The sequence below is a fragment of the Varanus komodoensis genome, unplaced genomic scaffold (assembly GCF_004798865.1).
Source record: "Varanus komodoensis strain SLA01 unplaced genomic scaffold, ASM479886v1 scaffold34_3, whole genome shotgun sequence".
In the NCBI taxonomy this organism is placed as follows: domain Eukaryota; kingdom Metazoa; phylum Chordata; class Lepidosauria; order Squamata; family Varanidae; genus Varanus; species Varanus komodoensis.
In genome coordinates, this window is record NW_025335855.1 from 946956 (window position 1) to 957081 (window position 10126).

Genomic DNA, 10126 nt, shown 5'->3' on the forward strand with positions numbered 1-10126 from the left:
CGGAGGAAGCCCACAGTAGCAAGGGGGGGTGCGGGGGGTGCTAATCAGGCAGCCTGAAGCCCCGAACGCCCTTGAGATGTCAAACGCTGGCTCCGCTGCGGGCTTAATTCCGCCCACTTTTAACCGTGTCGGGAAATGCCTCGCTCTAGTACGAGAGAAATCTTTGCAAGCCACGCGGTTGTCTGTTCACACGAGCGGATGGCTGTGTGGAGTTGGGTCCGTGTGCTTTGCTTTACGGGGGGCGGCACCAGCTCCCTCTCAAAGTCTCAGCTAGGCCTGCTGATCTGCAGCAGTTGGGGGGGAGCAGATGTGCCCCAAAATGCACTGCAGCCGGGGGTGATTAACGGGGGCATCAGCACGGGGATGGCAGCCCGCCCACGTGCTGGGACAGAAGGAAGTGGAGAGTGCTTGGCGTCCAGCCCAGCTGTTCCTGAGGAAGCTTTCCTCAAGGGAGGAGGAACTTAGGGCTGGTTTTGGCCTTTGCCTGGTGCTATCTCTGTGGACTTTGAGTTTGGTGCACACCGGGCCTGCCAGCAGCACGTCCTTGCCCACTTGCCACGGTTGCCCACGCTGTGCAAGACGCGTGGCCCGCCTTGCACGCCTCTTGCACCTTAGCCCTTTCCAGGCTCCAAGGCATGTGCTCCGGCTGCGGGGCTGGAATGTCAGCACGGATGCGGAGGTGTGGGAGGTGAGGGGCCCACACCTGCAACGAACGCAGCTGGGGGAACTGGCGTGTGCCTGCAGCTGGGACGGGGGCAGCAGCCGGCGTGTTTCGCGCGGGGCTTCGGAGGCCACGAGGGCCAGACCGCTGGGGCAGGCATTTGGAGCCATGCCTCCCCCGGACAGGAGAGCATCGCGGCTCTTCCCTCCTTGGCTCCTGAAGGACTTGCAAAGAGACTGTTTAATCTGCGCACGCTCCACCTGGGGAACAACGCTGTTACTCCTTTCAGTCTGGTTTTGGGGGCAGCCGACTTCACCATCATGTTACCGTTCTGGAAAGGATCGTCTCGTTCCCTAGCAAAATGGCCCTCTGCTCCCATATTTCTTGTCTCAACTCAGCAAATTTATTCAAAGGCTTGGCAAGATGACAGAAAACACAAAAGCCGTTGATTTGCAAGCAGTGCCAAGTCAAGGAGTTAAACACATTCAGGACAAATAAGCCTTTGGATAAAATAATCATGAACACGGAAGGCCTTTTCTGTTCAACTTTTGTTCAGGTCTCATGCACACTCTTTCGTTCTGATGTTACTGGCCTCAAGCCCCCAGATTCATTCTGAGCGAAATTCTGACCTGTCCTCCTTGCTCTCTCCATAGTGCCAAGATGGTGGTTCTCTCTAAGGAATACAGCTACGTGGCTCTCACTGGTGCCGCAAGTTTTGTCTTGATAACGTACCTCGCAGTAAATGTGGGGAAAGCACGCAAGAAATACCACGTGGAGGTGAGTGACCAGATCTACTGAGTTCCCCGCCTTAGTCGAGAATTCCAGTCTGCCAATAACATCGACCTTGGCCTTGATTTGAACGCCGTTTTGGGCAGGGCAGAGTGATGTAACCTTGGCAAACACCTGTCCAGTGGTTTTGGATTCTTCCGTTTTATGGAACTGGAAGGTGTGAACAGGTTCCCTGAAGCAGTGAGTCCCCCAGCCATGTCCGGGCTCCCCTTGCTTTGCTCGGCTGATGAAATCAGCCAAGGTGGTGCTCACGCTGCAGCCAAGAGAAGTCGTCTGGGGGGGTTGTTCCTTGTCGCTTAGTCAAAGCAGCAGTAGGACCATCACTCGAACCAAGCCAGAAAAGCGAGCCTTCTCTTGACCCAGGAGATCTAACGACAGGCTTGTCTCAAGCGGAGGCGCAAGAGAGCTGATGCTGAGGGGGTTGGCACTGCAAGTCCAGATGCCTCCAGGTGAAGCAGCTCTCGGTCTGGCTTCCGGGCAGGCTGTCGGATCCAGAGCGCTGTGGTGGCCCTGGCGGACGCCACATGCCACACGACTGGAGTCGCAGGGCCACTTTCTCCCAGTGGCCTCTGGCACCATGGGCCAGGCTGGCCTTCTGGGCCACCGGACAGGGCAGAACAGTGGGGTGCTGATCTGTGGTGGTTCTGCTCTTCCCGTGGGGCTGTGCCCAGAAGGTACGCGTGCAGATTCCAGATTGCTCTGTGGAAAGCGGCACCCCTGCCCTTGCCCTTTGTCTCCCTCAGTAAGAAAAGGTCCCGCAACCTGCATGGCTTCATCGTGTTCATACAAGTTGTCTGAATTGCACACAGTCACAGAAGTCATCAGTATCCTGCTAACTTAACATAAACTGGCGAAGGCCAAGGCCAAGGAGCAGGGAGGCCTGATGCTGCTGAAGACTGAGCTGCGTGCTGTGCGCTTTTGGGGGGTTTAGGACTTTTTGTCTGCACGGGATCCAGGCACAGGCCAGCACCCTGGAGGTGCGGCAGGGAAGTGGGGTGGGGAGACGCACCCCACGCTCAGAGGCTGGGGAGGGCCAGAAGGGGTGCGCCCCAGCAGACCCTTGCGGCCCATCTTCAACTGGGTCGCTGGAGAGTCCGCCGGTCCTGCACAGACACTCCTGCCTGCCGGGCAGCCTGGGGTGAACCTCCCGTCCACTCCCCCTTGTCCAAACAGGCGCTCCTCCTGGCTGCTCCCAGCGGCCGACCGTTGGAAGACTTTGACACCAAGGCTGGGAGGAGGCCGGCGGGCGGGCGCGCCTGCACTCGCTGCCAAGTGAGTCAGAGTCTGACTCACTGCTGTGAGCAGTGCCGCCAGCTCATCCGCCCAGGGGCTCAGAAAGGGTGAAGAGCCTCGGCCACAGTGTGGATGCTCCCGCTGCTGCCAGCTCCTCTGCACGGGGCTCTGTCAGGCTAGACCGGGCAGTGGGACAGTGGGACCAGCCGCCCGGAGAAGTGGGGGCTCTCCCACGCTGGAGACGCTCCGAGAGGAACTGGGCAGCCTCTGAGCGGGTGGTGGAACGCGGTGTCCTGCAGCAGCAGGGGGTTGGGCCCGATGGCCTTCCTGCCCCCCTCCGACTCTTCTATGGTTCTGTGTTGGCTCGCTCTTCTTGGACTCTGCTGGTTAAATAGGGCTTCTTTAGGGTCTCATGTGGCTTCTTATACAGGGAATACTTTCCGGGAGCAAACTGAGCACTGTAAAGTGCTTCTGGAGTGGCGTGCGGCCTCCTTTGTGCGCTGCATTTTGGTGGCGTCCCCCTTGCCTTGTGCGGCTTGGCTTGCTGGGGCTGCTTGCGCTTGGTGCAATTCTCTGTGCTGCGCTTGGAGCCCCGGGACTCTGCCTCGGGGCAGATCTCGCCAAGCCAGGGGCCGTGGGCAGCCTCCAAGTGGGGAAGGCGGAAGGAAGGCCGGCCGGCCGGCTGGCTACCACAGTCCCCAGAGGCGGGTGGGCAGAGCGGGAGTCCCTGGCGTCTCGTCTGAGCCATGGAGGGCAAGCAGGAGCCGCCCGGCAGGCCTCGGGGGCATGGGTGGCCCATGATCCGTTCTTCCCAGCCGGGGAGGCAGTGTGGGCCGGCACCTGGGATCCCTTCCTGCGGCGCGGCAGTCAGGCTGCAGGCACAGCATTTGGAGCGGGACTGTGGGGTCCCCCTGTCCAGCCCCGCGCTCAGGGCAGGAGTCACGCGAGGCCCGCGTCGCTTATGCTCCTTGAGGCCGGTCGCAGCAGAGCACGGTTTTGGCGGGCTTCTCCGTCGCTGAAGTCTCACAGAGCAGGACTGTTTCACACGGGCCGCTACAGGATGGCAGGAAATGCAGCTGACAGGCTGGCCTTTGTCGAATTCCCCAGTCGAGCCACTGGGCCCGAGACCCCACAAGGCCCCCCCCCCCCCGGCAGCGGCCTCAGGGCCTGCTCAGTGCTGATGTGCACGTCCAGCAGCATCTTGAGCATCCGCGGCAAATGTGCCTTGTCCGAAAGTGTCAGGTGTGCCAGGGCTCCCTCCTCTGAGCCTCCATGCGCATTTAGCGCATGAGGCGCCCTCCGCTCGCTTTCCGCTCGGCCAAACCCCCATGTTTCCTGACCGCGCTTTTCTCCCCGCCCCCCCCAACAGTACCCAGATATGTACAGCACGGACCCTGAGCACGGGCGCCTCTTCAACTGCATCCAGAGGGCACACCAGAACACGTGAGTGGCTCCCGCGGCACCGAGGTCCATCCTCCGCCTCTTCCTCACCCCCCGCGTGGAACGCCTTCCGCGGCCTTGGAGAACCGGGCAGCCCTGCGGTGCAGCGACGAGGAAGGAAGGAAGGAAGGAAGCGGTGCTGCGATTCCCTTGTGTGCCTGCTGGAGGATGCGCTTACGCCAAACAGCCGTGCCAGACTCGTGCCGCCACAGGCCGCCTTCCCCCTGCCAGCGGAAGGCTCGCCACCCCCTCCAGCGCAGCAGGCGCTTCAGGGTGCAAGGGGCCTCGCGCGGACGCTGGGGAGGGTTTGGGTCGTGTGGGAATGTCCGGCCTCTGGGGCCGAAAAAGCGCCGCTAAGAGCTTGGGAGGCAGGTGAGGCCTGGTGGCTTGCCTCTGCGCCCGTTGCTCCAGCCTGGACCTGCCCATGAGGCTCTGAGGTACCGGAAGGGGCGGGAGGTGGCAGGCGCTCACTGGCCTCAGCAGACGTGGGGACAGAGGCCCCTGCCGGAGATCGCTGGGCTGGCGGGGGGGGGAGTACGAGGGGGCAGGTAAAGTGTGAATCCAGAGAAGTTCCCGAGATTGCCAGCCACCCCCGGCGACAATCTGTGCTGGCGCTTTGCGGCGCTCTTCTAGGATGCCGACTGCCCCTCCGGGGCCCAGAAGTGTGCCTGCATCTCGGGGAGGGGGGGCGGTCTTTCCTGGCTGCAAGACGGGACTGTTGCGGATGTGCTCGACTTGTGCCCCCTGGGGAGGGCTGCAGCGTGGTCTCCAGAACTGCCAGGGGGGGGGGGGGGGCAGCCGTGCATTCTTCCAGGCCGTCGTTAACCCCCCGCCCCCATGAAACGTTTCTGATTCTCCTTTCAGGCTGGAGGTGTATCCCTGCTTCCTGTTCTTTCTCGGTGTAGGTGGAATCTACCACCCGGTAAGTACCCGGGTGGCCAGGCCTCATTTTCCCACGCAGCTGGCTCAGGGGAGCCCAGGCAGGTCACCTGGGGAGCAGAGCTTGGGGTAGTTGGTTCCCTGGGCCAGCCTTGCACCTTCCCGTGTTTTGGACTCCAACCCCCATCCGCCCCAAGCAGCATAGCCAAAGGTGAGGAATCAGAGGAGTTGTGGTCCCAAGGATCTGGGGGTGCCAGGTGGGGAGGACTGCCTTGTCGCACCTTCCTTCGCACCCAGTCCCTTCCACCGCGTGGGATTCCACCAACGCCGAACTGCTCCGATCTGGAGACCCGATTGCGGCTTAGAAAACGAGGGTCCCCTGTCTCGGGCCGGCAGGGGAGGCTTCGGGGCAGCCGTCTGCAGCCACAGCAGAGCGGGGCGGCTCAGAATGACTTCCAGTAGCCTGGGGCTCTGGGTTCCCCGTGGGCTCCGCTGTACTGCCCTGCTCCCCCATAGCCGCGGCTTCCCGTATCCCAGGCTTCGTCTTTCAAGTTCCTCCAGCGCTTGGCAAGAGGACGGCATATTCTTTGTGATCTGGGCCTTGCAAGCGGAAAGACGCGTGTCCGTCATGGCCATGCGTGTCCCGCGGTTTTCCTTCCGGCAGTCCGGCACGCAGCGCGACCCACGGTGTAGGGATGTAGGCTTCAAACAGGGAACGGCCCTGCGAACGGGGACGAGGGTTCAGGTGGTGCCTCAAGCTCCATGGTGTGGGGGGAGGGGGCAAGTGGGGAGACCTGTGGATGCCATGCTGTCCGGAGACGACAGTGATGGGTGGCCTATAAATTTCCTAAATAAATAATAAATAAAAATGCCAGGCTTGGCTGTCACAATAACCCACCGTGGCCGGTTACCCATGCAGCTGCCAGCCAAAGCAAAACTAAGTCCCAACCATACAGGGCAAATATTATGGAATTTTAATACTCAGAGGAGTTACTGCCTCACAAGGCAATTGCCCGCTTCTGGCCGTTGGTTAGGGATGATCACAAACCAGGCCCAAATCGTGTGTGCCTTTCGTCTAACCTTTCCTCCTTTTACATGTGAGAGTTTCCACTTTCACGTTTGTAACAGTTTGACACCGTTTCCGTAGTTCACTGTGCCAAGGCTAAATTGTAGCTCTGCAGACCGATGCTTTTGGGGAGCCGTGATTTATCTTGACGGAACAGCACAGGCTGCCTCTTCCTCAGAAGCAACAGGGGAGCGCACAGGCACGTGAACCAGTCCAGGGTCAAGTGGGGATGTTGAATTTGCCTGACCAATGATCACCTTTGTTAATAGTATGCAATAAGACTAAAAAAACAGCGCAAAGCTGAACGGTGGCAGCGGCGGAGGGAAGGGTCTGCGCGTGCCCCGGTCCTCTCCTGGCCCTGACCGCTACTGCTTTCTGTCCAGCGTGTCACTGCAGGCCTCGGCGCAGCATGGATCCTCGGAAGACTCCTCTATGCCCACGGCTATTACACGGGGGGTGAGTATTTGGAGCGGGAGCTGCAGTCCGCCGCTTCGGAGCAAAGCTGTTCCACCCAAGCCACTCCTTTGCGTCCAGGCTGGGTCTGCCTCCAGGCTCTGCGTCCTGCTCCTCCACGCTTCCAGACGCTGCACGTGGGCTGGGACTCGCAGAAAGCACGCGGAGCCGAGGAGAAAGGACAGGCGCGTCTCTCGCTTCCCCCTCGAGCAGAGCAGGAAGCCATGCCTCGAAAGCAGTGAGGGGAGGAAGACCCAGCTGGGGTTTCTGTGACCCTGCAGGGGCTCAGTCCTTGCCACCCTCGGGAACGCCCCTCGAGCCACTGCTCCAGCGGCCAAGGAGCAATGAGGCCGGCGGCGCCGCTTGCGCCTTCTGGAGAAGCGCATCCCTCAGTGTTCTCCCTGCAAGGCGTGAGAGGGTGCAGTCCCTCAGACCCACGGCCTGGAAGCCAAAAGGGCGCTTCCCTGAATCGGGCTGTCCTGGGCCCTGGCTTGCCAAGGGTTCTGCCCGGCCTGGCCCGGCCCCTTGCTGGACAGAACCTGCCATGGCGTGCAATCCCTGCAGGCAGGCAGGAGCAGGGGCAGTGTGGGGAGACGTCTGCCCGACCTCGGAGAGACCTTTCCTGGGCGGCCTGCAGCAAGGGCGCTGTGCCCGGCGGAGTCCACAGCTGTCGCTCGGCAGTGCCGAGGAGCTGCTGGCGGACGCCTGGAAAGGAAGGCCCCCATGCCCGGGGCGCGGCGCTGCGCTGCACTGTGCTGGCCATGAGCCATGAGGCCTCCCGCCCTTCTCTTGCAGATCCCAGGAAGCGCAGCCGCGGCATCCTCGGCTCCATCGCCATGCTCGGCCTGGTGGGAGTCACCACCTTCTCGGCGTTTCAGCAGCTGGGCTGCATCCACTGATTAGGCAGCGCTCCTTTCGGGGATCCCTCGGAAATCTCTGGGTTTTTTCCAAGGCTGCTGTTTTTACCTTCACTTGAGAAAATAAAACGAACCGTCGCCGATTTCCCCCAGCGCCTCCCATTCTTGGCAGGACTGGCTCGTTGGCCGTTTCCCTTGCTTGCTCCTCGCCTTGCCTCGGATGCCGGTCCTGCATGGCTGCTGTGCCCGTGGAGGCCGCCACGCCACGCGGCTCAGCTGCCCTAACAAGCTCGAGAGAGGCCAGACTGGCACCTACCCAGCTGCGTTTCCGAAGGGCATGAAATGCCCATGAAATGCCCGAGAGTGGGCCTCGTATTCCCCCCCCCCATCAGGATGGAGCTCCTTGCGCTTACTAGAGGGACACGCACGTGAGACCAGCAGGCGGAACCGCAGGCTCGTGCGGGCTGAGCAGCTCTTCTTGCCGCTGCCTGCCCGCCCTCGTTCCTCTGTTGCTGCCACGCCACTGCATCTTGCCCCGATCGGGGTAGGGGGTGGGGCAGACTCTTCTGCCATTCTTAGAACCTTTAAGGCAGAGATCTGCACACATTTAGATGCAGAAGAGACGTCCTGCTCCCGGCCTGCGCCAGGCAGCCCAGCTGGCGGGGGGCCTTGGCTCTTGTTCAGCCTAAGGATGCTCAGCACCATGCCCTGATCCATTGGCAGGAGGGGCAGTCGCCCCAAACTAAGCAGGCCGTGGCTCCGATTTTGCTCACTGCTTGCTTGGGACCGCCAAGAGCTGCTGGCAGGTGGCGTCCGCAGGAGAGCCTTCCCTTCTGCAGTTCTGAGCCAGAGTCCGGAGGCCTGTGTGCCTCTGCTTTCTAAACCGCCCTGGGCTAGCTGTTGCACTCTTATTCTTGCTGGCCATTCACGCCCTCCTTGCTGTTCCCCGAGAGTTGCCAGCTCCCTGAGGCTGAGCAGGTGGGGAGTGGAGGCCGGCGCGATGGCGCAGATCCAGCTGCATGTGGATCGGGGCAGGTAGCACAGCCTTGCCAGTCCAGCAAAACTCCAGGCTGCCTCCAGTACTGCAGAAGTGGAGCCTGGTGGGTGGGCAGCGGGCAAGCAGATGGGCAAAGGTGTTAAGCCGCACTGGGTGGATGTATGGGAGGAATGGTGAGGCGGTGGCCGCAGTTAAGCTGTGCTGGTGTGCCCGTTCCCCGTGTTTGATGCCAGGGTGGTGTCCTGCAGCCGTGCCAAGGCCCCATGGCCTTCAGCTTGCTAAGCCGGGGGCCCGGGACAGCTGCCTTGCGGTGCCTTCGCTTTCCTCCGTCGTTCGTTTTGCCCTGAGGAGAGGCTGGCGCTCAAGGGAAGTGCCAGGCTGGACTGGGGACCCAGCAATGCCTCCCCCTTTCCGGAGGTGGTGCTCTGCATGCGGACAGGCGGCCTCAGAGCCCACTTCAAGGTAGTTTGCGAATCCGGAGATGGCGGGCACTCACCACCAGCTCCCTGCAGTCCTGAAAGGTCCTGCCCGCTGCATCTAAAGCGCTGTCCAGTGGATTAGGGCATGGCTGACTGACCGAAAGCAGAGGGTAACCAGTAGTGGGGAATCATCGGGATGGTGGCCAGTAACAAGCGGGGTCCCCCAGGGCTCTGTCCTGGGGCCGATCCTGTTTAATCATTTCATTAATGACATGGAAGAAGGGGTGAACAGTCTGCTGATCAAATTCGCAGACGACACTAAAACCGGGGCAGTGGCCAGATTCAAAGGATCTGGACAGACTATGGAAGTGGGTAGGGGACAACAGGATGGCGTTCAATGTGGATAAGTGCAAGGTCTTGCACAGGAATACCTGTCATAAGTACAGGTTAGGGGGCAAGTGGCTGGAGAGCAGCACTTGTGAAAGGCACCTTGGGGTGCTGGTTGACTGCAGGCTGAACATGAGTCAGCAGTGTGATGCGGTGGCCAAGAGGGCGAACGCCACCCTTGGTTGCACAGCCAGAAGTGTGGCTTCTAGATCGAGAGAGGAATTACTGCCACTCTATATGACTGGTGCGTCCGCAACTGGAGTATTGTGTTCAGTTTTGGGCCCCTCATTACAGGAAGGATATAGCCAGGTTGGAGTCAGTGCAGCGAAGGGCCACAAGGTTGGTGGCTGGTTTGCAGGGGATGGGGAATGAGGCGAGACTGAGGGAACTGGGTCTCTTCAGCCTGGAGAAGAGGAGACTCAGAGGAGGTATGTTGGTGAAGGGATGTCACACGAAGGTGGGTAGAGATCTGTTCTCCCCTGCAGAGGAAGGCAGGAAGCGCTCCAACGGAGCAAAGCTCAGGGAACCCAGGTTCCAGTTGGATGCCAGGAAGCACTTCCTGACAGTCAGGACCCCGAGGGCGTGGAATGGGCTTCCCCAGGAGGTGGCTGAGGCCCCATCGGTGCGAGTGTCCAAGGACAGGCTGGATGTGCACATGGTGGGCATGTCGTGGGTGGAGCCAGGGGTCAGACTAGATGGCCCGGGAGGCCCCTTCTGACTCGCTCTGCTTCTGTCTTTCTGTCCCGTACTGGGCCAGGGAGGCTACCCATCAAATGACGGGATCAGGCACGGAAGAAACCGCTGCCTCGTTTCGCTCACGTGCGCGAAGAGACGCCTTCGGTCCGCCCTCGCCAACACCTGGCCCCGCGCGACGGGGTTCCGCGCTCCCGCGCATGGCGCCGCCGGAGGATCGGGCGGCGCCTCGCCTGCCGGGGCCGCTCCAGC

At 61.2% G+C, this 10126-nt stretch overlaps 1 protein-coding gene across 1 annotated transcript in view; it reads left to right on the forward strand.

Moving 5' to 3' along the window:
* The window catches only part of MGST3 (microsomal glutathione S-transferase 3), a 7750-nt gene extending 229 nt beyond the window's left edge, over positions 1–7521 (forward strand). The window contains exons 2-6 of the mRNA XM_044439433.1: positions 1315–1438; positions 4053–4126; positions 4988–5045; positions 6452–6524; positions 7317–7521. Of these exons, the coding sequence (XP_044295368.1) occupies positions 1322–1438; positions 4053–4126; positions 4988–5045; positions 6452–6524; positions 7317–7420 (426 nt within the window). The 5' untranslated portion in view covers positions 1315–1321 and the 3' untranslated portion in view covers positions 7421–7521. The remainder of the gene's footprint in view (positions 1–1314; positions 1439–4052; positions 4127–4987; positions 5046–6451; positions 6525–7316) is intronic.
* Positions 7522–10126: the final 2605 nt, after the last annotated feature.